This window comes from Coregonus clupeaformis, chromosome 9, assembly GCF_020615455.1.
Source record: "Coregonus clupeaformis isolate EN_2021a chromosome 9, ASM2061545v1, whole genome shotgun sequence".
In the NCBI taxonomy this organism is placed as follows: domain Eukaryota; kingdom Metazoa; phylum Chordata; class Actinopteri; order Salmoniformes; family Salmonidae; genus Coregonus; species Coregonus clupeaformis.
In genome coordinates, this window is record NC_059200.1 from 36,679,598 (window position 1) to 36,706,461 (window position 26,864).

A 26,864-nucleotide genomic window follows, 5' to 3' on the forward strand; every position below is an offset into this window, starting at 1 on the left:
GGCAAAGCTTCCTGCCATCCAGGACCTCTATACCAGGCGGTGTCAGAGGAAGGCCCTCAAAATTGTCAAAGACTCCAGCCACCCTAGTCATAGACTGTTCTCTCTGCTACCGCACGGCAAGCGGTACCGGAGTGCCAAGTCTAGGTCCAAAAGACTTCTCAACAGCTTCTACCCCCAAGCCATAAGACTCCTGAACAGCTAATCATGGCTACCCGGACTATTTGCACTGCCCCCCCACCCCATCCTTTTTATGCTGCTGCTACTCTGTTAAGTATTTATGCATAGTCACTTTAACTCTACCCACATGTACATATTACCTCAACTACCTCAACTAGCCGGTGCCCCCGCACATTGACTCTGCAACGGTACCCCCCTGTATATATAGCCTCCCTACTGTCACTTTATTTTACTTCTGCTCTTTTTTTCTCAACACTTTTTTTTGTTGCTGTTTTATTCTTACTTTTTTTGTTTAAAATAAATGCACTGTTGGTTAAGGGCTGTAAGTAAGCATTTCACTGTAATGTCTGCACCTGTTGTATTCGGCGCATGTGACCAATACAATTTGATTTGATTTGATTTGATATACAGTGGGGGAAAAAAGTATTTAGTCAGCCACCAATTGTGCAAGTTCTCCCACTTAAAAAGATGAGAGAGGCCTGTAATTTTCATCATAGGTACACGTCAACTATGACAGACAAAATGATTTTAAAAAATCCAGAAAATCACATTGTAGGATTTTTAATGAATTTATTTGCAAATTATGGTGGAAAATAAGTATTTGGTCAATAACAAAAGTTTCTCAATACTTTGTTATATACCCTTTGTTGGCAATGACACAGGTCAAACGTTTTCTGTAAGTCTTCACAAGGTTTTCACACACTGTTGCTGGTATTTTGGCCCATTCCTCCATGCAGATCTCCTCTAGAGCAGTGATGTTTTGGGGCTGTCGCTGGGCAACACGGACTTTCAACGCCCTCCAAAGATTTTCTATGGGGTTGAGATCTGGAGACTGGCTAGGCCACTCCAGGACCTTGAAATGCTTCTTACGAAGCCACTCCTTCGTTGCCCGGGCGGTGTGTTTGTGATCATTGTCATGCTGAAAGACCCAGCCACGTTTCATCTTCAATGCCCTTGCTGATGGAAGGAGGTTTTCACTCAAAATCTCACGATACATGGCCCCATTCATTCTTTCCTTTACACGGATCAGTCGTCCTGGTCCCTTTGCAGAAAAACAGCCCCCAACAGATGTTTCCACCCCCATGCTACACAGTAGGTATGGTGTTCTTTGGATGCAACTCAGCATTCTTTGTCCTCCAAACACGACAAGTTGAGTTTTTACCAAAAAGTTATATTTTGGTTTCATCTGACCATATGACATTCTCCCAATCCTCTTCTGGATCATCCAAATGCACTCTAGCAAACTTCAGACGGGCCTGGACATGTACTGGCTTAAGCAGGGGGACACGTCTTGCACTGCAGGATTTGAGTCCCTGGCGGCGTAGTGTGTTACTGATGGTAGGTTTTGATACTTTGGTCCCAGCTCTCTGCAGGTCATTCACTAGGTCCCCCCGTGTGGTTCTGGGATTTTTGTGATCATTTTGACCCCACGGGGTGAGATCTTGCGTGGAGCCCCAGATCGAGGGAGATTATCAGTGGTCTTGTATGTCTTCCATTTCCTAATAATTGCTCCCAAAGTTGATTTATTCAAACCAAGCTGCTTACCTATTGCAGATTCAGTCTTCCCAGCCTGGTGCAGGTCTACAATTTTGTTTCTGGTGTCCTTTGACAGCTCTTTGGTCTTGGCCATAGTGGAGTTTGGAGTGTTACTGTTTGAGGTTGTGGACAGGTGTCTTTTATACTGATAACAAGTTCAAACAGGTGCCATTAATACAGGTAACGAGTGGAGGACAGAGGAGCCTCTTAAAGAAGAAGTTACAGGTCTGTGAGAGCCAGAAATCTTGCTTGTTTGTAGGTGACCAAATACTTATTTTCCACCATAATTTGCAAATAAATTCATAAAAAATCCTACAATGTGATTTTCTGGATTTTTTTCCCTCAATTTGTCTGTCATAGTTGACGTGTACCTATGATGAAAATTACAGGCCTCTCTCATCTTTTTAAGTGGGAGAACTTGCACAATTGGTGGCGGACTAAATACTTTTTTCCCCACTGTAGCTTTCACCTGGATTTACCTGGTCTGTCTATGATCCCTTGTTGATGTCACTTGTTAAATCCACTTCAATTAGTGTAGATGAAGGGCAGGAGACACATTAAAGGAGGATTTTTAAGTCTTGCTACAATTGAGACATGGATTGTGTGTGTGTGCCATTCAGAAGGTAAATGGGGAAGACAAAAGATTGAAGTGCCTTTAAACGGGGTATGGTAGTAGGTTCCAGGTGCGTGTGATACACCGGGTTGAGTGTGTCAAGAACTGCAACGCTGCTGGGTTTTTCACGCTCAACAGTTTCCCGTGTATCAAGAATGGTCCACCACCCAAAGGACATCCAGACAACTTGACAACTGTGGGAAGCAATGGAGTCAACATGGGCCAGCATCCCTGTGGAATGCTTTCGACACCTTGTAGAGTCCATGCCCCGACGAATTGAGGCTGTTCTGAAGGCAAAAGGGGGCGGGTGGAACTCAATATTAGGAAGGTGTTCCTAATGTTTTGTACACTCAGTGTATACTGTACACATCCCAGAATTAGTGATTATCAGAACACACATAAATGACAGTTAATAGACGTATTCATGTTGTACTGCAAGTGCACATACAACCAACACATATTGCATTGCCTAAATGCCGTGCAATACACCACCTCAGGCTAGGGAATGAATAAAGCGAACAATAATAAAAAATTACAGTGAGCGGCACATCTAATCTATTAACAATAATACAACTATACACATAAAAAAAGAAAACCGAAATAGATTTCACTCTGACTTAACCTTACGCTCAGTGACATGCGTTGAGGTCGGTGGCTATTATCAAAGCCAGATTTACTCACAAATAAACCTTGATGAAGCCCAAGTTCACCGTAGAATAGGTTACAGTAGCTCCAACAACCAGAGTGACATAGGCTATTAACTGAAATTGACAAACAATTTTAACCAAATGTAAATAACAATGTAGCCAAGCTACACAAGCGATAGCCTCTGATGGCGGCATATTTCATATCATCCGACAAAATGACACACTGTTAAGCTCAGCCATAAATCGATGTAGCATCCACAGTTATAACTGATAGGTGGCACTAAAAGACCAATATATGGACACATAGACTTTATTGCACATTTATTAAAAAATAAAAAAAATTGAAATACCTTATTTACATTAGTATTTAGACCCTTTGCTATGAGACTCGAAATTGAGCTCAGGTGCATCCTGTTTCCATTGATCATCCTGAAGATTTTTCTACAACTTGATTGGAGTCCACCTGTGGTAAATTCAATTGATTGGACATGATTTGGAAAGGCACACACCTGTCTATATAAGGTCCCACAGTTGACTGTGCATGTCTGAAAAAAAGCCATGAGGATGAAGGAATTGTCCGTAGAGCTCCGAGACAGGATTGTTTCGAGGCACAGATCTGGGGAAGGGTACCAAAAAATGTCTGCAGCATTGAAGGTCCACAAGGAGACAGTGGCCTCCATCATTCTTAAATGGAAGAAGTTTGAAACCACCAAGAATCGTCCTAGAGCTGGCCGCCTGGCCAAACTGAGCAATCGGGGGAGAAGGGTCAAAGAGGTGACCAAGAACCCGATGGTCACTCTGACAGAGCTCCAGATTTCCTCTGTGGAGATGGGAGAACCTACCAGAAGGACAACCATCTCTGCAGCACTCCACCAATCAGGCCTTTATGGTAGAGTGGCCCGACAGAAGCCACTCCTCAGTAAAAGGCACATGACAGCCCGCTTGGAGTTTGCCAAAAGGCAGCTAAAAGACTCTCAGACCATGAGAAACAAGATTTTCTGGTCTGATGAAATCAAGATTGAACTCTTTGGCCTGAATGCCAAGCGTCAAGTCTGGAGGAAACCTGGCACCATCCCTACGGTGAAGCATGGTGGTGGCAGCATCATGCTGTGGGGATGTTTCTCAGTGACAAGGACTGGGAAACTAATCAGGATCGAGGGACAGATGAATGGCGCGAAGTATAGAGAGATCCTTGATGAAAACATCTCCAGAGCACTCAGGACCTCAGACTTCGACGAAGGTTCACCTTCCAACAGGTCAACGACACAAAGCACACAGCCAGGACAATGCAGGAGTGGCTTCGGGACAAGCCTCTGAATGTCCTTGAGTGGCCCAGCCAGAGCCCAGACTTGAACCCGATCGAACATCTCTGAAAAGACCTGAAAACAGCTGTGCAGCAACGCTCCCCATCCCCATCCCCATCCAACCTTACAGAACTTGAGAGGATCTGCAGAGAAAAATGGGAGAAACTCCCCAAATACAGGTGTGCCAGGCTTGTAGCATCATACCCAAGAAGACTCGAGTCTGTAATCGCTGCCAAAGATGCTTCAACAAAGTACTGAGGAAAGGGTCTGAATAATATGTACGTGTGATATTTTCAGTTTTGGGGGGGCTTTTCATACTTTAAAAAAATATATATATCGATTACCACAGGGTAAGCATTGCCTACCCTGACCGCATGTCACTGCCTGCATTAAATTACTAGCAAGTATCCATCAGGACAACCAACTATAGATGTTTGTAATGTATAAAGTTTAATTAGGAGAGGGAGACAGACCGTGTTCACCATGGCCAGCGCCAGGCCACTCTGTGGCGGTGCCAGCAGGGCTGGTTACTGAGGCAGGTGCAGCAGACTCCCAGACGGGCAGAGGGGAGCGCCAGCACTGACAGTTTCCTGGCAACCTCACTCCTCTCGGACACTTTACTATACATGCGATTGAGACGCGCTCAGCAGTGAGTGAGCTGCACACACCTTAGGGGGGAAAAGAGGAGAGATGAGAGGAAAAGAGTGAGGAGTCTCATCTTACCCAAGAACAGGCTTGATACAACCTGGACTTTACTAGGTAGACCTGTGCTCATCTCATTTCTCCCAAAGGTAAAAATGTAATAGACCAAATGATAGCAGAGTAATGTTTCATACAAAACATGGGAAAAGAAGGTATACAAAGCCTCACAAACACTTTTCCAATTAGAGAACAAATCCATTGTTTACCAGACTACTGTAATATGTTTTTCGCTCAGCATATTGTGTACGAGCATCTTGACATTTTGTAATTCTTTCTCAATTATTTGTATTTGGACATGACATTCCTTACCCAGGACATTATTGACAGCCCCTTGCTGACTGAAGCCTCCCAGCTGGTCCAGAACACTCTGCCTCCTCTTCTTCAGGGTGCTGGCATCAACAAATACCCTGCACACAAGACAAGCACGGTGACGTCAAACAAACAACAGAGAAAATATGGCCCAAATGGAAAGAATCCAGATCTCTAAAAGTCAGAAACTTTTTCATTCTGCTGCTTCACCCCATACTAAAAGAACATAATACCGTGGACCCCCCTGGGACTCTGATGTAAATGTAGTCCTCAAGCTCAGGGGATCCACCAATGAAGAAGCGTCTCAGTTCTGACACTGTTCCTGTGGTCTCCACGTATGACACATTATTGTATGCTTCCCTATGGGATACAGACACACACAGTCAGAGTAGATCATCATTTACGCTACTTTCAGAAAACAATTCTGACTGTCATTATACACATATACACACCTTACCAGGGGTGGAAGGAATGACCAGGTAGCCATAGCCTTCATTTCTGTAGTGCTGCCAGAAGTACAGAACTGGCCATTGGGGGAGGGATTCTATGATAAAATAATTAATAATAATGCATGTTACAAATACCATTTTATGATAACTATTATCAGGAATACAATATAAACTAAATATTTATATTGAAATAAATATTAATACAATATACACTCACCCTCTATCTCATCCTGTCTGACGATGTTCTGGTCCATATCTAGCCACTTCGAAAATAACATCTACTCAACTAAGATGCATCTAACTTCATCTTGCTGTTTCAAAACAGTGTTAATACCTGATTGAGCCGGTGAGTTGAGGGTGTCCAGCTCAATGCCTTCCCTCTCCGGTTGAGCCAAAACCTGCTGCTGAAGGTGTTGAGAGAGGGATGCTGTAGAGGTGACTCTCTGAATACGGATCCTGTAAACACCATTGTAAATATAAACAAAGTAAACAACATTCTAGCTAACTATTTGCCATGTTTCCCTGGCAAACTCAGTCAGGGTTCAGGTCAAACAATATAATGGGTGTTCATCGTCATCTGCTTTTAGAGCTAACTTTATGGCAATACAAGGAATAAAAGCCACACAAAGGCCAACTGCAACTTACTTAATTGTAAGGTATTTCACAGTATCCCGTGTGTCAGTGCTCCAGCCGTCTGCCATGTTGTAACGTTAGGAACCTTTTTGATGGCTAGCTAGGTTAGTAGCAACGGACACACACGCGCGCTCTGTATAAAGCAGCAAGATGGTTACCAGCAGGATATTTAGCCAATTCGCTAGCTAGCCAATTTTGCAGCTAGCTAGTACTTTTCACAAGCGTCTGCTCTTTGCATAGGAACAACAGTCTTTTTTTTGTGTGTGTATTTCTAAAAATATATATATTTTAAATGTATTTTTCATTAAATTGTTTATATTGATTAATTTTGTTTTTGTTGTTATTATTATTATTTTTTATTTTTATTAACAACAAATCAATACAAAAAGTACATGGGGAACACAAATGTATATAAAGAAAATACAAAGGACATTTGCGCTAGGTGGTACAATATCACATTACACAAGGACATTAATGGACAACTATTTATTGGTGCACTACTGCCACCTATCGTTGGATCCAGTCCAGGACAGCAGAATAAAAAACACCCACTGATAATATGTAACGTTTACATTTTACATTTACATTTAAGTCATTTAGCAGACGCTCTTATCCAGAGCGACTTACAAATTGGTGCATTCAACTTAGCCAGTGTAATGTCAGAACAATAATTGTTCCCGTGCTGTAAAAGGTTTAAGAACCATTGATGTAATTAAGAAAAATATCTGTCTGACACAAATAATTGCAATTTCTAAAGTTTTATTGGAAATACATGTTTCAAACAGCACAAGTCAAGTACAGATGGGTGTAGCTACATCAGATAAATTCTAATTTAGTTTAAATGTGATGCAGTCCTCCAGTCCCAGTTCATATGCACACTTTTGACATGCTTCAGACCAGATGCATGCTCCACTTCTGTGCACAATGTTCATGAACTTGCATACATCACAGTGTTTCAAGCTTATGCATTCTGCATCTCTCAGCTGTCTTTCATCTGAAGCCATATCCTCCAGGGTCTAAACAGGTGTAGGTTTCCGTCTCTGTGTGGGAGACCAGATATTGCAAGGAGGCCAGTAAGGGGCCCTCTTCTCTTCCCTTTGGCCAAAGGAGACATAAGACCCCAATACCAGTGACACTGCCCTGCGGCCGGTGCTGTCCTTTGGATGAGACCGCGTAGACAGAGGTCTTATCTCTCTGTTGTTACTAAACATCTCATGGCACTTATGGCATGAGTAGGGGTGTTGACCCTGCTTCTCCTGGCTATATTTCCAAGCCTAAGCATGGGAAAGCGCTTCTACGCACTATGTAAATCCAACTCATTATCATACGCCACCTGGGTAGGATGTATGGGGACCAATATCGTATTTGTTTTGTAAGAATGGTGCATGTCGCAAAATATAAGAATGAGACCAATATATGTATTTTGCACATTTTTTATTAATTTTTTATTTAACCTTTATTTAACCAGGTAAGCCAGTTGAGAACAAGTTCTCATTTACAACTGCGACCTGGCCACGATAAAGCAAAGCAGTGCGATAAAAACAACAACACAGAGTTACATATGGGGTAAACAAAACATAAAGTCAAAAATACAACAGAAAATATATATACAGTGTGTGCGAATGTAGTAAATTATGGAGGTAAGGCAATAAATAGGCCATAGTGCAAAATAGTTACAATTTCGTATTAACACTGGAATGATAGATGTGCAAAAGATTATGTGCAAATAGAGATACTGGGGTGAAAATTAGCAAAATAATGTGTGTGTGTGTGGTAGTAGGAGTAATAGTTGGCCATTATTTCTTTGAACATCTTAGTTTGGGCAGCAGCCACTGAAGAAACCTGTCAATCAAAAACAACAGGAGAATAAATAGTATTATAAACTGGTTGATTCGAGCCCTGAATGCTGATTGGCTGACAGCCGTGGTATGTCAGACCGTATACCACAGGTATGACAAAACATTTATTTTTACTGCTCTAATTACATTGGTAACCAGTTTATCATAGCAATAAGGGAACTCGGGGGTATGTGGAATATGGCCAATTTACCACGGCTAAGGGCTGTATCCAGGCACGACGCTCTGCGTCGGGCTTAAGAACAGCCCTTAGACGTGGTAGGTTGGCCATATACAACACCCCCTCGTGCCTTATTGCTTAAGTTTGCATTAACACATCAGACAGCTGCTCTTTCTCTGCTACCTCATTCTATTTCTCTAATTCTCTAGTCTAGTATTCCCTGTTTATATTCCACTTCTCCCTCATTTATTTCCTCACCTCTTCCTCAGACTCTTCTTTTCCTCTTTCTTGTCCTCCTCCTTACTTTCTCCAACATTTTCTATCTGTTGCATCTTATTGGCCTTCTCTTGCTTCACTCGTTTTTTGGCCTTGCCCTTCTTTTTCTTATTGATCTTCCCTTCCTGAATATTTTGGACAAGGAGAAAAAGTAATGTAAGCTTATGGGTTTTCTCTTCTCTTGAGCTACTATATCTAGAGATATGCTATACTGTAGAAGGACATTCGGACAAGATTCCCTTCTTGTATTTCCTCTCACCTGTGGGGCCACTCCTGCCATTTCCTGCGCCATTTCTTGGAGCAGCTTCCTGCCAGTCTCACTCAGGTTGGTGATGGGGGCCAGGCGAATAATCTGTACAGACAAAGGGTCAAACCATTGAGATGTGACACACACACAAACAAATGTAAGAGACGCCTACCAGTTGATGGTCCTTCAGTGGAACTTGTGGTTCCTTTGGAGGCTCTGGAAAGTCGTCAGTAGAGGCATCATTGCCATCATCACGCTGTGTGTCAGAGAGCTAGCTGGTCATAGTCCATTCTCCACATTCAGTGAAAGAGTTACTCAAATACATGGTGCAGAACTTATGGGCTCTATCAATGTAATTGTCTGCATAATTTCCAATCCGCCATATATATATATATTATTATATATTTTTTTGTATGCAGAACTTACCAGGAAGTCTGACTCATCGAAGGAGTGGAGAGACAGATCGTCGTCCTCTACCATATCCCTCACTTCAAGCTTTGTCACCTTTCCATCCTCCTCATCCTTAACTTTCAGCAGTGGTGTCCTCCTTCCATGATCCTCATCATCACACTGTGTATCAGAGTCAGCTAGTCAGAGACCATCCTCCTCACAGTGATGTCACTCAACAAAGACATGGACGGTACGGTACAACTCTCTTACCTCAGATTCACAGTCAGTAAAGGAGTCGATGGAAAAGTCATCGGAGTTGGAGGACGAGATCACCTCATCATAATTTTTCTCTATCAGCCGAGTCACCCTTCCAGACTGAGGAGACAGCGAAAGGCATGTACTCATGGCAGCCATAGAATACACTGGCACCAACATGGTTTACAAGTAGTGAGTAATACATGGGTAACTGAAAATGCAAGTGTATTGAAATGCAATAAATGCAACTCCAATAACATTAGGGATGGAGATAAAGACCTTCCATAGTATAGGAATCTTTAAAATGTCGAATGGATGATTATCAATTCAACTAAGCCAACCAAAATGCCATATGAATCAAAATATTGATCTATCTGTTGTCTCTGTGGGAACAGCATAGATGTGTGACCTGGCTGAGAGGCTCTGGATTGATATTCCATCCATCCCCAGATGTCTGGTCCTGCCCACAGCTCACAATGATTGGCTGTTAACAGTAAAAAATGAATTAAACACTGCTTTGCTCATTTTGGCCATGGAAATAACTTGAATTATGTATCAATAAATATCAAAAGTACTGTTATGTGGCTGAATTTGAATGTGACTTACAGGCCTTTTGTGGATCTTAGTGGTCTGCACTGAAGTAGACTGTCAAGACAGCATTCAATGTGGTTAGATAGGGAGGGATATCTGCATTTGCTTTTATTGTGATAACTGCAGTTTGTACATGCAGCATGTATAACTAATGCGTATGTGTTATTGTTTTCAGGTCAGATATTACTTACAGGCTTTGGCCTTCTGCGCACCTTGCCGGTTGGCCACAACACAGAATCAGGGGTGTTCACCCTCACTGGATTCAACTGTCAACACAACACTCACTTTAAAATGTGATAATATAACAAAAACAGAACAAATAAATAAATATGTTATATTTACCACATAAGGGCGGCGCCTTAAAGCTCTTTTGATTCTCTCATCATTACGATCCATCTTGCTTTCTGAGGGAAACATTTCCATCAATTGATTGACACAAAACATAAAGCATATCCTGAAACACACACACACACACACACACACACACAAAGATGGCATCCACAATGGCACCCTATTCCCTATCTATCTATCTATCTATCTATCTATCTATCTATCTATCTATCTATCTATATATCTATTATAATAAAAAAAAATATATATATATATATATATATATATATATATATATATATATAAGGCACCCTGTATATATTATACAGGTTGGGAAGGCTGTGCATCAAAAAGCCAAAGGTTACCTGCAGCAACCTGAGTGAAGAAAGCGATTGTACAGATGAAATCACATCTGAACACATTTATGTAGTGAATTAATGCTTGGCACGTCATAAAATGTAACCAAGCATAAACGTCACAAGCAAAAGGCTTGTTTGGATACGGTCTGTTTGTATTTTTTTGGTCATTTAGCAGACGCTCTTATCCAGAGCGACTTACAGGAGGAATTAGGGTTAAGTGCCTTGCTCAAGGGTACATCGACAGATTTTTCACCTAGTCGGCTCGGGGATTGGAACCAGCGACCTTTCGGATACTGGCACAACGCTCTTACCCACTAAGCTACCTTCCCACTGGTTGTAGCTAACTGAATAACGAAAGTGATGTGCATATATCCTACTGACTGAGAAATGGTTGTGTGGATGGTTGGTTCGACGTTTTACATAGGCCAACAGGAAATCATTAGGAATTAACCATTCCTTGCCAATATATATATATATATTTTTATTTTTTTTGCACTTGGAGAAACAATCATTAAGGGACCACAATGGAAGTATTTGGTTTTATTGTGTTGTCCCTGACACGTTTTATTTTATTAAACGGTTTTAATTATTTTATTTAAGTGTCAAATCAAATATATCTATCTGGCTTTTTATCTAACTCAAATGGGCTGCTGAGGACACTTTGATCATCACATTTCAGGCACAAGTCAGCAGGTGGCAGTGTCTTTAAATGCAGCACTGCCTTAGTGCACTTCATGATCTGCAGATCAGTAATTTTGTGGTTGTGAATGTGATTTATCCAAATGCGGTAGTCCAGTACATTTGTTTTGGCTTAGCAAGCTAGCTACCCCCAGTTTTAGCTAAAATGTCCCCTGTAGCTCAGTTGGTAGAGCATGGCGCTTCCAACGCCAGGGTTGAGGGTTCGTTTCCCACGGGGGGCCAGTATGAAAATGTATGTACTAACTGTAAGTCGCTCTGGATAAGAGCGTCTGCTAAATGACTAAATTGTAAGAAGTGTTGTGCAATATTGGAGGACAGGTGTCGTAACTGACATTTTTGTATTGTGCTTGATTATCCACTAGTAGTTTGACAAATATGCACTGAGCATCAAAATTATCTCCCGAATAGTTTTGAAAGAATTTAGGGTGAGCTGTTGTAACTTCTCAAGGGATATGTTCTGTGTTGGATTGTGATGTTATGCCTTTCATTGACGCCTGGTATGTCTGCACCCTAACACAAGGCAATGGTGTTCCGGAACTGTTGATGTATTGAAAGTACTGTTGTGTAAACAAATTGGTTGTATTATCACCTCCCGCAATATAAGGGACATGTAAGCATTTCTTCCTTGAGTTCTTCCCTATGAAATCAGAGGTGGATCTCCCCTGCAGCTGCTCGTATTAAATATGTTTCTATTATATCGTCAAATAGCCTCTGCCTTAATCTTGGATCATATTTTCCACAACAATGTGGTTCAGAGGTTCAAGAGTTCACGAGTGGCATTGTTTCTGTCATTATAGTATCCTTTGTTTTGTTTACTGTAACTACATATTTCGGTTTATCAGAGGATGCCTTCAGTCTTGGAACTACAGTTTTTGGCAATGGGCATGGTAAATTAGCAAGGAGGGGCTAGGTGAATCAAGAGTCATATGCTCGGTAGCTAGCTACTTTGAATGGGAGTGTTGTAACGTTATCTAGCTTGCTACAATTTGTAGCTAACGTTAAAGACGTAAAAGATGGTGGCAGTAGGCTACAGCGGCAAGCAAGAGCACAACACATCAATGCCACTGATGTCTGTCAACCCTATAATTTCCGTTTTAATCCTGTCCTATTCCAGTACACAAACTCATCACATATTCCTTCCGCTACAAGACAGTGACCCAGCTACTCCTAAGCATTGGGGTTCTGGTGCCCCTCTGTGGTGGTATTGAGAAGAGTGTGGGCACTGTTCGTGTCCTCATGTTTCAGCTGCTCTCTATCAGCACAGGGGTGTTGTACACCATCCTGGGGCTGGTACTGTTTGGTGCATCTTCCCAGAATCAAGTGGAGGGGTTAGTTCCTGTATCCCTCTCCCTTATGGGTATGGCCACAGTGCACTCCCCGTATGGTTAAGGGCTTTCTTTTTGGAGTCAGTGTATCCATGTTAGCCCTGCCCTGACTGTTTCTGCTCATCGTAACACTTTTGGTCCCACAAACTGTCTTCCTCTGCAACGTCATCATTGCAGGGCAGGATCTGTATCCTTACTCCAATCTCATTGTGGTTGAAAATAACTGTGATACACTCTGCAGTGTGTCACAGCTTTAAGTGTGCGTAGTAGTATAGTTAAGTTGTAATATTTGTGTGTGTTGTATATGCTTGAAATGTTTGTTGAGTCCTCATGCTGAACATTATGGGATGTTTGGTTAGGAAAATCTTGCATCACTGCGTCACACATTCTCTTTATCTTGCTCTGGTGAAACAGACGGAAAGGGCTGGCTCTCACTTCTAGACATGTCTGATGCTAGGGCATCAGTGCTGGACAAGAAGATGCCTTTCAGGCTGCTGAGGACCATTGGTGTCCTGTATGTCCCTGCATCAACAGAGGAGAGAAGGAAGACGGTCCACCCACCGTGAGTACTGAGAAAGCACTAAACGCATTATTTATCCTACAAGACAAGAGGTCATTAAATTAACATGATTTTTGGGTGCAAGCCAGAGAACATGATGTTCTACAGTATAATGAGGTGCAGTTTTAATAGAGGATCCTCAGCTGTAATTGAATACTGTACAATAGACACCTAGTGGTCCCCCATGATTCAATAGAGAATCACTGTTTAGTTAGATAAGCGCCCCTTAATCTCTCCACATTCTCATTGGTTGCAGAATCATTCCATCCCCAGGCTCCTACCCAGTCCACGCCCACGCTCCAGTTTCCTCCAATCTACAGGCTACCGAGACCACACCAAAGACATTTGAAGGCTGGGCCAACTCATACTATACACAGGGGAGCCCTGTTCAGCTCTCAGGTTATTATGGTCACAACCATGGATATGTCCTCAAGCATAGCTTTGGGCCAAGTCATGGACATAGTCACTAACACAGCTCCGGCCATGGACACAGTCATGGGCACACATATGCCTCTCAAACCACTAGTCACTGGGATCCAGTGGCTCAACATCTACATTCTCAACATTCCCACCTCAGTCCACTGTCTGTGTCTGTCAGTGCCCCCCAGAGTTTCACAGCAAACATGCCAGAGTCAACTGCCAGGATCTGTGATGGTTCACCCAAGGGCACCTGTGTCTTCACTGACAGATTGTTGACATAGAAAACGCATTGAATGACAGAGCTCTCATATGTTATACGTTGAGATGTAATATGCTTGGACATGGGGTTTGAGGCAGTACTTAAAGGTACACAGTTTCTTCACTGATGATTTTGGTTTGAAAACGCAAGCAGGCTCTGAATGTTCAAGGTCAAATCAATACAAGAAGGTTTTGATTGTCAGTTGATTGTAAGACCACTCGTTTTGCCTTGTACTTTGCGTTTTCTACACATACTGTAGACAAATCTCTTGGCACTCTTGATATATCAGGCATTTTATATTACACTTTCACTGATTTATTCAGTTTTCCTTTACTTAACTACTTACAGCAATTAAATAGCATCCCCTCACCAGTAAATTAGATCCATTACATGTAGTTTGTTTGGCAATCAACATTATTGTAAATTGAGGAGCAGGGAGCATTGGGTGAGGTTATCAAGAGTGTGGGCTATAAGGGCAGATTATGATGTAATCTTTAGAAAATGAGGCAGTTGTGCACAGTAAAGAGAAGCCATAAATGACAACCAAGACTAAATATAGCAAATCAATGATTATTATTTCTTTACAAATGCATGCTTTCAAGTTATACTGTTTATATACAAATAGCTATTTTGCATATACAACTGGATCAAGTGGTAAGAGTCATGTAACAGGTCATGATGGAACACGTTATTCGATATCAGTAATGCAAGAGAAAAAGTTAAAAGGCACACAATTCTTCAATGAAAACATGAACCCTGCCATATCACTACAATAGTTTAGGGGTTTCTCTATTAAAAGAAACACCAAAAGGACAGCTGAACATCACCCTTATATCATCCACTTCATTTCATACAGTTAATGTTCAACAGAACCTCAGAAAATTGAAGTAAATATTCTGTATTAGACCTTCAACCATCAGCATAGAAAGATAAAACCTTCATAAAATGCTTACTGGGTGTACAAAACATTAGGAACGCCTTCTCTTTCCAGTACAACCCTCTAACCAATTGTACTATTATGTGTGTTTTTCCGCGTTATTTGTAATTTATTTTGTACATAATGTTTCTGCCATCGTCTCTTATAACCAAAAAGAGCTTCTGGATATCAGGACAGCGATTACTCACCTCGCATTGGACGAAGATTTTTTCTTCAACGAGGCGGCCGCGAATGATATCATACAGACACCCGACAAGGCCCAAATCCCCGTCATTCGCGTGAGGAAGAGACGGAGATATCGCGGACGCAGATCCGGGTGCCTTGTAAGGATCCGACGGCGAGCGAGTAAACTGCCTCTTCCATCAATCCTATTAGCCAACGTTCAAGCTTTTGAGAATAAAATGGACGATTTAAGATTACGGTTATCCTACCAACGGGACATTAAAAACTGTAATATCTTATGTTTCACGGAGTCGTGGCTGAACGACAACAATGATAACATTCAGCTAGCAGGCTATACGCTACATCGGCAGGACAGAACGGCTGACTCTGGTAAGACAAGGGGTGGCGGTCTGTGTATATTTGTAAACAACAGCTGGTGCACAAAATCAAATACTAAGGAAGTCTCGAGGTTTTGCTCGCCTGAGGTAGAGTATCTTATGATAAGCTGTAGACCACACTATTTACCAAGAGAGTTTTCATCTATATTTTTCATAGCTGTCTATTTACCACCACAAACCAATGCTGGCATTAAGATTGCACTGAATGAGTTGTACAAGGCCATTAATCAACAGGAAAACGCTCATCCAGATGCAGCGCTCCTAGTGGCCGGGGACTTTAATGCAGGGAAACTTAAATCCGTTCTACCTAATTTCTACCAGCATGTTAAATGTGCAACCAGAGGGAAAAAAACTCTAGACCACCTTTACTCCACACACAGAGACGCATACAAAGCTCTCCCTCGCCCTCCATTTGGCAAATCTGACCATAACTCTATCCTCCTGATTCCTGCTTATAAGCAAAAACTGAAGCAGGAAGCACCAGTGATTCGGTTAATAAAAAAGTGGTCAGATGACGCAGATGCTAAGCTACAGGACTGTTTTGCTAGCACAGACTGGAACATGTTCCGGGATTCTTCAGACAGCATTGAGGAGTACACCACATCTGTCACTGGCTTCATCAATAAGTGCATCGATGATGTCGTCCCCACAGTGACAGTACGTACATACCCCAACCAGAAGCCATGGATTACAGGAAACATCCGCACTGAGCTAAAGGGTAGAGCTGCCGCTTTCAAGGAACGGGACTCTAACCCGGACGCTTATAAGAAATCCCGCTATGACCTCCGACGAACCATCAAACAGGCAAAGAGTCAATACAGGTCTAAGATTGAATCATACTACACTGGCTCTGACGCTCGTCGGATGTGGCAGGGCTTGAAAACTATTACAGACTACAAAGGGAAGCACAGCCGCGAGCTGCCCAGTGACACAAGCCTACCAGACGAGCTAAACCACTTCTATGCTCGCTTCGAGGCAAGCAACACTGAAGCATGCATGAGAGCACCAGCTGTTCCGGATGACTATGTGATCACGCTCTCCGTAGCCGATGTGAGTAAGACTTTTAAGCAGGTCAACATTCACAAGGCCGCAGGGCCAGACGGATTACCAGGACGTGTACTCCGAGCATGTGCTGACCAACTGGCAAGTGTCTTCACTGACATTTTCAACATGTCCCTGACTGAGTCTGTAATACCAACATGTTTCAAGCAGACCACCATAGTCCCCGTGCCCAAGAACTCTAAGATAACCTGCCTAAATGACTACCGACCCGTAGCACTGACGTCTGTAGCCATGAAGTGCTTTGAAAGACTGGTCATGGCTCACATCAACAGCATAATCCCAGAAACCCTAGACCCACTCCAATTTGCATACCGCCCCAACAGATCCACAGATGATGCAATCTCTATCGCACTCCACACTGCCCTTTCCCACCTGGACAAGAGGAACACCTACGTGAGAATGCTATTCATTGACTACAGCTCAGCATTCAACACCATAGTGCCCTCTAAGCTCATCACTAAGCTAAGGATCCTGGGACTAAACATCTCCCTCTGCAACTGGATCCTGGACTTCCTGACGGGCCGCCCCCAGGCGGTAAGGGTAGGTAACAACACATCTGCCACACTGATCCTCAACACGGGGGCCCCTCAGGGGTGCGTGCTCAGTCCCCTCCTGTACTCTCTGTTCACCCATGACTGCATGGCCAGGCACGACTCCAACACCATCATTAAGTTTGCCGACGACACAACAGTGGTAGGCCTGATCACCGACAACGATGAGACAGCCTATAGGGAGGAGGTCAGACATCTGGCCGTGTGGTGCCAGGACAACAACCTCTCCCTCAACGTGACCAAGACAAAGGAGATGATTGTGGACTACAGGAAAAAAAAGAGGACTGAGCACGCCCCCATTCTCATCGACGGGGCTGTAGTGGAACAGGTTGAGAGCTTCAAGTTCCTTGGTGTCCACATCACCAACGAACTATCATGGTCCAAACACACCAAGACAGTCGTGAAGAGGGCACGACAAAGCCTATTCCCCCTCAGGAGACTAAAAAGATTTGGCATGGGTCCTCAGATCCTCAAAAAATTCTACAGCTGCACCATCGAGAGCATCCTGACTGGTTGCATCACCGCCTGGTATGGCAACTGCTTGGCCTCTGACCGCAAGGCACTACAGAGGGTAGTGCGTACGGCCCAGTACATCACTGGGGCAAAGCTTCCTGCCATCCAGGACCTCTATACCAGGCGGTGTCAGAGGAAGGCCCTCAAAATTGTCAAAGACTCCAGCCACCCTAGTCATAGACTGTTCTCTCTGCTACCGCACGGCAAGCGGTACCGGAGTGCCAAGTCTAGGTCCAAAAGACTTCTCAACAGCTTCTACCCCCAAGCCATAAGACTCCTGAACAGCTAATCATGGCTACCCGGACTATTTGCACTGCCCCCCCACCCCATCCTTTTTATGCTGCTGCTACTCTGTTAAGTATTTATGCATAGTCACTTTAACTCTACCCACATGTACATATTACCTCAACTACCTCAACTAGCCGGTGCCCCCGCACATTGACTCTGCAACGGTACCCCCCTGTATATAAAGCCTCCCTACTGTCACTTTATTTTACTTCTGCTCTTTTTTTCTCAACACTTTTTTTTTTTTTTTTTTTTTTTTTCTGGGGGGGATGGATCAGCTTAATATTGCAGATAGATTGTATCTTCTATCAATGTAATTGTCTGCATCACTTCCAATCCCACATGTTTATTTTTATTTTTTATATATATATTCCCCTTTATTACTTTTCAACCCCACCATCCTTTCCCTACTTGGAGTAAATCAGTGAACAACAACGCCCAGGCCTCTACTTCCGGTCTATACTTACTATCTACACCTTATGGACAGAGTTAATTTTACAATAATTCTATATCTATATATATATAAAAATATATATATTTATTTATTTTTTTGCTCCTGAACTTCTTCTACTCTCAACCTCTCCGATCATTTTCATGATGTCCATCCGGTTTGCTTCTAAATGCCATATCCTTCTAACTGTGCTCTTTCCCAAAAGCTCCCAACATACAACCTATATACTTATTATGGACACAGTATGCTTACATTATTAGCTATCTTTGTTATTATTTGTTGTTATTTGTTATTAGTCCCATCCTTCAACTCTATTCAATACCTCCCATCTATCTCTTAACACCATCCATATAGGATTTCTATTTGCCATATATATTTCAACCGTACTGTGATGTTTTACAAAAGTTCTGAACCTTTCTATTCTCATTGCTTCTACAGATTGTGAATTAAAAATAAACATTTTTGCTAAAAGTATTATTATATTATTGATTGATTGACTATGACTTTTCAGATCACCCAGTAATGCTATCTGCAAGGTTAGTTCCAGGTAAATATTGCAATCCTTTAGCCATTCCTGGACCTGTGTCCAAAAACAAGCTACAAATGGACAGAACCAAAACAAATGATCTAATGATTCTATCTCTTCACAGCAAAATCTGCAGAGCTGGGAAGATTGTATCCCCCATATAAATAACATTCTATTGGTAGCAAGAATTTTATATAATAATTTAAATTTAAAGATTCTAATTTTTGAATCCGGTGTCGTTTTGCGTGTCAGTTCATAAACACTATGCCATGGGATCGGTACGTCAAAGATCTCTTCCCAACTATTTTGCAATCTATATGGGACTGCTGTCAATCCTTTGGTCCTTAAGTGAAACTGATATACTTTTTTATTTATCACAGTTTTCCTTAACCAATTATGTTCTTTAATGCAAGGCCGACAGACAAGTTCCTTACTTTCTCCCCCTTCAACTTTCCTCTTCCACTTTTGCGGTAAGGCTGCAATTATTTGGTTGTAATTTTGGGTAGAGCAGACATTTCCATATGTTTTTGTTAGCTGCATGTGCGACATAACTCCACCAGTCCTACCGATGATATCATTTACGAAGATTATACCTTTTTTAAACATTCTGTCAAAAAATAAAGGTTTTTTGTCAATTAGTATATTTGAATTTAACCACAATATTTGTTGCATTATTTGTTCTGTCGTTTCTGGAGGATTAAATTGAAATTGCAACCAACTTTCTATGGCTTGTTTTAGAAATAGTGACATTTGGGAGATTATTTCCTTTTCAAATAACTGAAAGTGAGAGGTTGTAATCTGAATAAAGGGAAAAAGGCCTTTCTTGAACAGTGGGTGAGACAATCTTACTAATTTGCTTGAGAACCAGTTCGGATTTAAGTATAACTTTTGGATGACTGAAGATTTTAGTGATAGGTCTAATGCTTTAATATTTAATAATTTCTGTCCTCCGAATTCATATTCATTATATAAATATGCTCTTTTAATTTTGTCTGGCTTGCCGTTCCAAATAAAATTGAATATTTTTTTCTCATATAATTTAAAAAACTGTTTGCTAGGCGTAGGCAAGACCATAAGCAAATAGGTAAACTGGGATAATACTAAAGAGTTAATCAGGGTGATTTTTCCACAAATTGACAGGTATTTTCCTTTCCATGGTAGTAAGATCTTATCTATTTTTGCTAACTTTCTATTAAAATTTATTGAAGTGAGATCATTTATTTCCTTTGGGATATGTATTCCGAGTATATCCACATCACCATCAGACCATTTTATTGGTAAACTACATGGTAATGTAAAAATTGTATTTTTTAGTGATCCAATACGTAATATAGTACATTTGTCATAATTTGGTTTTAATCCAGAGAGGTTAGAAAATGTATCTAGATCCTCTATGAGGCTGTGGAGGGATCCTAGTTGTGGATCTAAAAGAAAACATGAATCATCTGCGTACAATGACACCTTTGTTTTTAAGCCCTGTATTTCTAATCCTCTGATATTATTATTGGATCAACACTTTTTTTGTTGTTGTTGTTTTATTCTTACTTTTTTTGTTTAAAATAAATGCACTGTTGGTTAAGGGCTGTAAGTAAGCATTTCACTGTAATGTCTGCACCTGTTGTATTCGGCGCATGTGACCAATAACATTTGATTTGATTTGATTTGATTTGACATACAGTGGGGGGAAAAAGTATTTAGTCAGCCACCAATTGTGCAAGTTCTCCCACTTAAAAAGATGAGAGAGGCCTGTAATTTTCATCATAGGTACACGTCAACTATGACAGACAAAATGAGGAAAAAAAATCCAGAAAATCACATTGTAGGATTTTTTATGAATTTATTTGCAAATTATGGTGGAAAATAAGTATTTGGTCAATAACAAAATGTTCTCAATACTTTGTTATATACCCTTTGTTGGCAATGACACAGGTCAAACGTTTTCTGTAAGTCTTCACAAGGTTTTCACACACTGTTGCTGGTATTTTGGCCCATTCCTCCATGCAGATCTCCTCTAGAGCAGTGATGTTTTGGGGCTGTCGCTGGGCAACACGGACTTTCAACGCCCTCCAAAGATTTTCTATGGGGTTGAGATCTGGAGACTGGCTAGGCCACTCCAGGACCTTGAAATGCTTCTTACGAAGCCACTCCTTCGTTGCCCGGGCGGTGTGTTTGTGATCATTGTCATGCTGAAAGACCCAGCCACGTTTCATCTTCAATGCCCTTGCTGATGGAAGGAGGTTTTCACTCAAAATCTCACGATACATGGCCCCATTCATTCTTTCCTTTACACGGATCAGTCGTCCTGGTCCCTTTGCAGAAAAAACAGCCCCAAAGCATGATGTTTCCACCCCCATGCTACACAGTAGGTATGGTGTTCTTTGGATGCAACTCAGCATTCTTTGTCCTCCAAACACGACAAGTTGAGTTTTTACCAAAAAGTTATATTTTGGTTTCATCTGACCATATGACATTCTCCCAATCCTCTTCTGGATCATCCAAATGCACTCTAGCAAACTTCAGACGGGCCTGGACATGTACTGGCTTAAGCAGGGGGACACGTCTTGCACTGCAGGATTTGAGTCCCTGGCGGCGTAGTGTGTTACTGATGGTAGGTTTTGTTACTTTGGTCCCAGCTCTCTGCAGGTCATTCACTAGGTCCCCCCGTGTGGTTCTGGGATTTTTGTGATCATTTTGACCCCACGGGGTGAGATCTTGCGTGGAGCCCCAGATCGAGGGAGATTATCAGTGGTCTTGTATGTCTTCCATTTCCTAATAATTGCTCCCAAAGTTGATTTCTTCAAACCAAGCTGCTTACCTATTGCAGATTCAGTCTTCCCAGCCTGGTGCAGGTCTACAATTTTGTTTCTGGTGTCCTTTGACAGCTCTTTGGTCTTGGCCATAGTGGAGTTTGGAGTGTTACTGTTTGAGGTTGTGGACAGGTGTCTTTTATACTGATAACAAGTTCAAACAGGTGCCATTAATACAGGTAACGAGTGGAGGACAGAGGAGCCTCTTAAAGAAGAAGTTACAGGTCTGTGAGAGCCAGAAATCTTGCTTGTTTGTAGGTGACCAAATACTTATTTTCCACCATAATTTGCAAATAAATTCATAAAAAATCCTACAATGTGATTTTCTGGATTTTTTTCCCTCAATTTGTCTGTCATAGTTGACGTGTACCTATGATGAAAATTACAGGCCTCTCTCATCTTTTTAAGTGGGAGAACTTGCACAATTGGTGGCTGACTAAATACTTTTTTCCCCACTGTAGCTTTCACCTGGATTTACCTGGTCTGTCTATGATCCCTTGTTGATGTCACTTGTTAAATCCACTTCAATTAGTGTAGATGAAGGGCAGGAGACACATTAAAGGAGGATTTTTAAGTCTTGCTACAATTGAGACATGGATTGTGTGTGTGTGCCATTCAGAAGGTAAATGGGGAAGACAAAAGATTGAAGTGCCTTTAAACGGGGTATGGTAGTAGGTTCCAGGTGCGTGTGATACACCGGGTTGAGTGTGTCAAGAACTGCAACGCTGCTGGGTTTTTCACGCTCAACAGTTTCCCATGTATCAAGAATGGTCCACCACCCAAAGGACATCCAGACAACTTGACAACTGTGGGAAGCATTGGAGTCAACATGGGCCAGCATCCCTGTGGAATGCTTTCGACACCTTGTAGAGTCCATGCCCCGACGAATTGAGGCTGTTCTGAAGGCAAAAGGGGGCGGGTGGAACTCAATATTAGGAAGGTGTTCCTAATGTTTTGTACACTCAGTGTATACTGTACACATCCCAGAATTAGTGATTATCAGAACACACATAAATGACAGTTAATAGACGTATTCATGTTGTACTGCAAGTGCACATACAACCAACACATATTGCATTGCCTAAATGCCGTGCAATACACCACCTCAGGCTAGGGAATGAATAAAGCGAACAATAATAAAAAATTCCAAACCCCTTATTACAGTGAGAGGCACATCTAATCTATTAACAATAATACAACTATACACATAAAAAAAGAAAACCGAAATAGATTTCACTCTGACTTAACCTTACGCTCAGTGACATGCGTTGAGGTCGGTGGCTATTATCAAAGCCAGATTTACTCACAAATAAACCTTGATGAAGCCCAAGTTCACCGTAGAATAGGTTACAGTAGCTCCAACAACCAGAGTGACATAGGCTATTAACTGAAATTGACAAACAATTTTAACCAAATGTAAATAACAATGTAGCCAAGCTACACAAGCGATAGCCTCTGATGGCGGCATATTTCATATCACCCGACAAAATGACACACTGTTAAGCTCAGCCATAAATCGATGTAGCATCCACAGTTAGAACTGATAGGTGGCACTAAAAGACCAATATATGGACACAGACTTTATTGCACATTTATTAAAAATAAAAAAAATTGAAATACCTTATTTACATTAGTATTTAGACCCTTTGCTATGAGACTCGAAATTGAGCTCAGGTGCATCCTGTTTCCATTGATCATCCTGAAGATTTTTCTACAACTTGATTGGAGTCCACCTGTGGTAAATTCAATTGATTGGACATGATTTGGAAAGGCACACACCTGTCTATATAAGGTCCCACAGTTGACTGTGCATGTCTGAAAAAAAGCCATGAGGATGAAGGAATTGTCCGTAGAGCTCCGAGACAGGATTGTTTCGAGGCACAGATCTGGGGAAGGGTACCAAAAAAATGTCTGCAGCATTGAAGGTCCACAAGGAGACAGTGGCCTCCATCATTCTTAAATGGAAGAAGTTTGAAACCACCAAGAATCGTCCTAGAGCTGGCCGCCCGGCCAAACTGAGCAATCGGGGGGAGAAGGGTCAAAGAGGTGACCAAGAACCCGATGGTCACTCTGACAGAGCTCCAGATTTTCTCTGTGGAGATGGGAGAACCTACCAGAAGGACAACCATCTCTGCAGCACTCCACCAATCAGGCCTTTATGGTAGAGTGGCCCGACAGAAGCCACTCCTCAGTAAAAGGCACATGACAGCCCGCTTGGAGTTTGCCAAAAGGCAGCTAAAAGACTCTCAGACCATGAGAAACAAGATTTTCTGGTCTGATGAAATCAAGATTGAACTCTTTGGCCTGAATGCCAAGCGTCAAGTCTGGAGGAAACCTGGCACCATCCCTACGGTGAAGCATGGTGGTGGCAGCATCATGCTGTGGGGATGTTTCTCAGTGGCAAGGACTGGGAAACTAATCAGGATCGAGGGACAGATGAATGGCGCGAAGTATAGAGAGATCCTTGATGAAAACATCTCCAGAGCACTCAGGACCTCAGACTTCGGCGAAGGTTCACCTTCCAACAGGTCAACGACACAAAGCACACAGCCAGGACAATGCAGGAGTGGCTTCGGGACAAGCCTCTGAATGTCCTTGAGTGGCCCAGCCAGAGCCCAGACTTGAACCCGATCGAACATCTCTGAAAAGACCTGAAAACAGCTGTGCAGCAACGCTCCCCATCCCCATCCAACCTTACAGAACTTGAGAGGATCTGCAGAGAAAAATGGGAGAAACTCCCCAAATACAGGTGTGCCAGGCTTGTAGCATCATACACAAGAAGACTCGAGTCTGTAATCGCTGCCAAAGATGCTTCAACAAAGTACTGAGGAAAGGGTCTGAATAATATGTACGTGTGATAGTTTTGGGGGGGCTTTTCATACTTTAAAAAAATATATATATCGATTACCACAGGGTAAGCATTGCCTACCCTGACCGCATGTCACTGCCTGCATTAAATTACTAGCAAGTATCCATCAGGACAACCAACTATAGATGTTTGTAATGTATAAAGTTTAATTAGGAGAGGGAGACAGACCGTGTTCACCATGGCCAGCGCCAGGCCACTCTGTGGCGGTGCCAGCAGGGCTGGTTACTGAGGCAGGTGCAGCAGACTCCCAGACGGGCAGAGGGGAGCGCCAGCACTGACAGTTTCCTGGCAACCTCACTCCTCTCGGACACTTTACTATACATGCGATTGAGACGCGCTCAGCAGTGAGTGAGCTGCACACACCTTAGGGGGAAAAGAGGAGAGATGAGAGGAAAAGAGTGAGGAGTCTCATCTTACCCAAGAACAGGCTTGATACAACCTGGACTTTACTAGGTAGACCTGTGCTCATCTCATTTCTCCCAAAGGTAAAAATGTAATAGACCAAATGATAGCAGAGTAATGTTTCATACAAAACATGGGAAAAGAAGGTATACAAAGCCTCACAAACACTTTTCCAATTAGAGAACAAATCCATTGTTTACCAGACTACTGTAATATGTTTTTCGCTCAGCATATTGTGTACGAGCATCTTGACATTTTGTAATTCTTTCTCAATTATTTGTATTTGGACATGACATTCCTTACCCAGGACATTATAGACAGCCCCTTGCTGACTGAAGCCTCCCAGCTGGTCCAGAACACTCTGCCTCCTCTTCTTCAGGGTGCTGGCATCAACAAATACCCTGCACACAAGACAAGCACGGTGACGTCAAACAAACAACAGAGAAAATATGGCCCAAATGGAAAGAATCCAGATCTCTAAAAGTCAGAACCTTTTTCATTCTGCTGCTTCACCCCATACTAAAAGAACATAATACCGTGGACCCCCCTGGGACTCTGATGTAAATGTAGTCCTCAAGCTCAGGGGATCCACCAATGAAGAAGCGTCTCAGTTCTGACACTGTTCCTGTGGTCTCCACGTATGACACATTATTGTATGCTTCCCTATGGGATACAGACACACACAGTCAGAGTAGATCATCATTTACGCTACTTTCAGAAAACAATTCTGACTGTCATTATACACACCTTACCAGGGGTGGAAGGAATGACCAGGTAGCCATAGCCTTCATTTCTGTAGTGCTGCCAGAAGTACAGAACTGGCCATTGGGGGAGGGATTCTATGATAAAATAATTAATAATAATGCATGTTACAAATACCATTTTATGATAACTATTATCAGGAATACAATATAAACTAAATATTTATATTGAAATAAATATTAATACAATATACACTCACCCTCTATCTCATCCTGTCTGACGATGTTCTGGTCCATATCTAGCCACTTCGAAAATAACATCTACTCAGCTAAGATGCATCTAACTTCATCTTGCTGTTTCAAAACAGTGTTAATACCTGATTGAGCCGGTGAGTTGAGGGTGTCCAGCTCAATGCCTTCCCTCTCCGGTTGAGCCAAAACCTGCTGCTGAAGGTGTTGAGAGAGGGCTGCTGTAGAGGTGACTCTCTGAATACGGATCCTGTAAACACCATTGTAAATATAAACAAAGTAAACAACATTCTAGCTAACTATTTGCCATGTTTCCCTGGCAAACTCAGTCAGGGTTCAGGTCAAACAATATAATGGGTGTTCATCGTCATCTGCTTTTAGAGCTAACTTTATGGCAATACAAGGAATAAAAGCCACACAAAGGCCAACTGCAACTTACTTAATTGTAAGGTATTTCACAGTATCCCGGGTGTCAGTGCTCCAGCCGTCTGCCATGTTGTAACGTTAGGAACCTTTTTGATGGCTAGCTAGGTTAGTAGCAACGGACACACACGCGCGCTCTGTATAAAGCAGCAAGATGGTTACCAGCAGGATATTTAGCCAATTCGCTAGCTAGCCAATTTTGCAGCTAGCTAGTACTTTTCACACGCGTCTGCTCTTTGCATAGGAACAAGTCTTTTTTTTTTGTGTGTATTTCTAAAAATATATATTTTAAATGTATTTTTCATTAAATTGTTTATATTGATTAATTTTGTTTTTGTTGTTATTATTATTTTATTTTATTTTTATTAACAACAAATCAATACAAAAAGTACATGGGGAACACAAATGTATCTAAAGAAAATACAAAGGACA

At 42.0% G+C, this 26,864-nt stretch overlaps 1 protein-coding gene and 1 long non-coding RNA gene across 8 annotated transcripts; one reads left to right on the forward strand and one right to left on the reverse strand.

The window, feature by feature from the left end:
- Positions 1-8,079: 8,079 nt before the first annotated feature.
- LOC121564841 lies at positions 8,080-26,533 on the reverse strand. Of its 7 annotated transcripts, none has more exons than XM_045222594.1 (17): positions 26,449-26,533; positions 26,138-26,259; positions 25,812-25,898; positions 25,596-25,722; positions 25,363-25,460; positions 24,826-25,020; positions 13,294-13,380; positions 10,488-10,549; positions 10,337-10,411; positions 10,161-10,199; positions 9,964-10,038; positions 9,570-9,674; positions 9,336-9,479; positions 9,082-9,165; positions 8,922-9,014; positions 8,645-8,787; positions 8,080-8,212 (listed from the first exon to the last, which is right to left on the reverse strand). In XM_045222594.1, exons 7-17 carry the CDS (start codon positions 13,361-13,363, stop codon positions 8,167-8,169), a joined length of 936 nt encoding a protein of 311 aa, XP_045078529.1. In that variant the 5' UTR covers positions 13,364-13,380; positions 24,826-25,020; positions 25,363-25,460; positions 25,596-25,722; positions 25,812-25,898; positions 26,138-26,259; positions 26,449-26,533; the 3' UTR covers positions 8,080-8,166. The 7 variants fall into 7 exon arrangements, with proteins under 7 accessions (XP_045078529.1, XP_045078527.1, XP_045078533.1 ...); XM_045222592.1 differs by having other exon boundaries at positions 25,807-25,898; XM_045222598.1 differs by lacking the exon at positions 13,294-13,380 and having other exon boundaries at positions 25,807-25,898.
- LOC121573919 lies at positions 11,721-15,086 on the forward strand. The gene is made up of 3 exons (XR_006002114.2): positions 11,721-11,765; positions 13,273-13,420; positions 13,674-15,086. It is a non-coding gene; the product is annotated as an uncharacterized LOC121573919 (long non-coding RNA).
- Positions 26,534-26,864: the final 331 nt, after the last annotated feature.

Excerpts from the sequence above, each read along its gene's own strand:
- LOC121564841 (XM_045222591.1), bottom strand. The coding sequence starts at position 10,928 with ATGACGTGCCAAGCATTAATTCACTACATAAATGTGTTCAGATGTGAT. Across the intron at positions 10,200-10,336 it reads TGCGCAGAAGGCCAAAGCCT|TCTACTTCAGTGCAGACCAC; the intron begins GTAAGTAATATC and ends CTGTCTTGACAG. Across the intron at positions 9,675-9,963 it reads ATCCAGAGCCTCTCAGCCAG|TCTGGAAGGGTGACTCGGCT; the intron begins GTCACACATCTA and ends CTGTCTCCTCAG.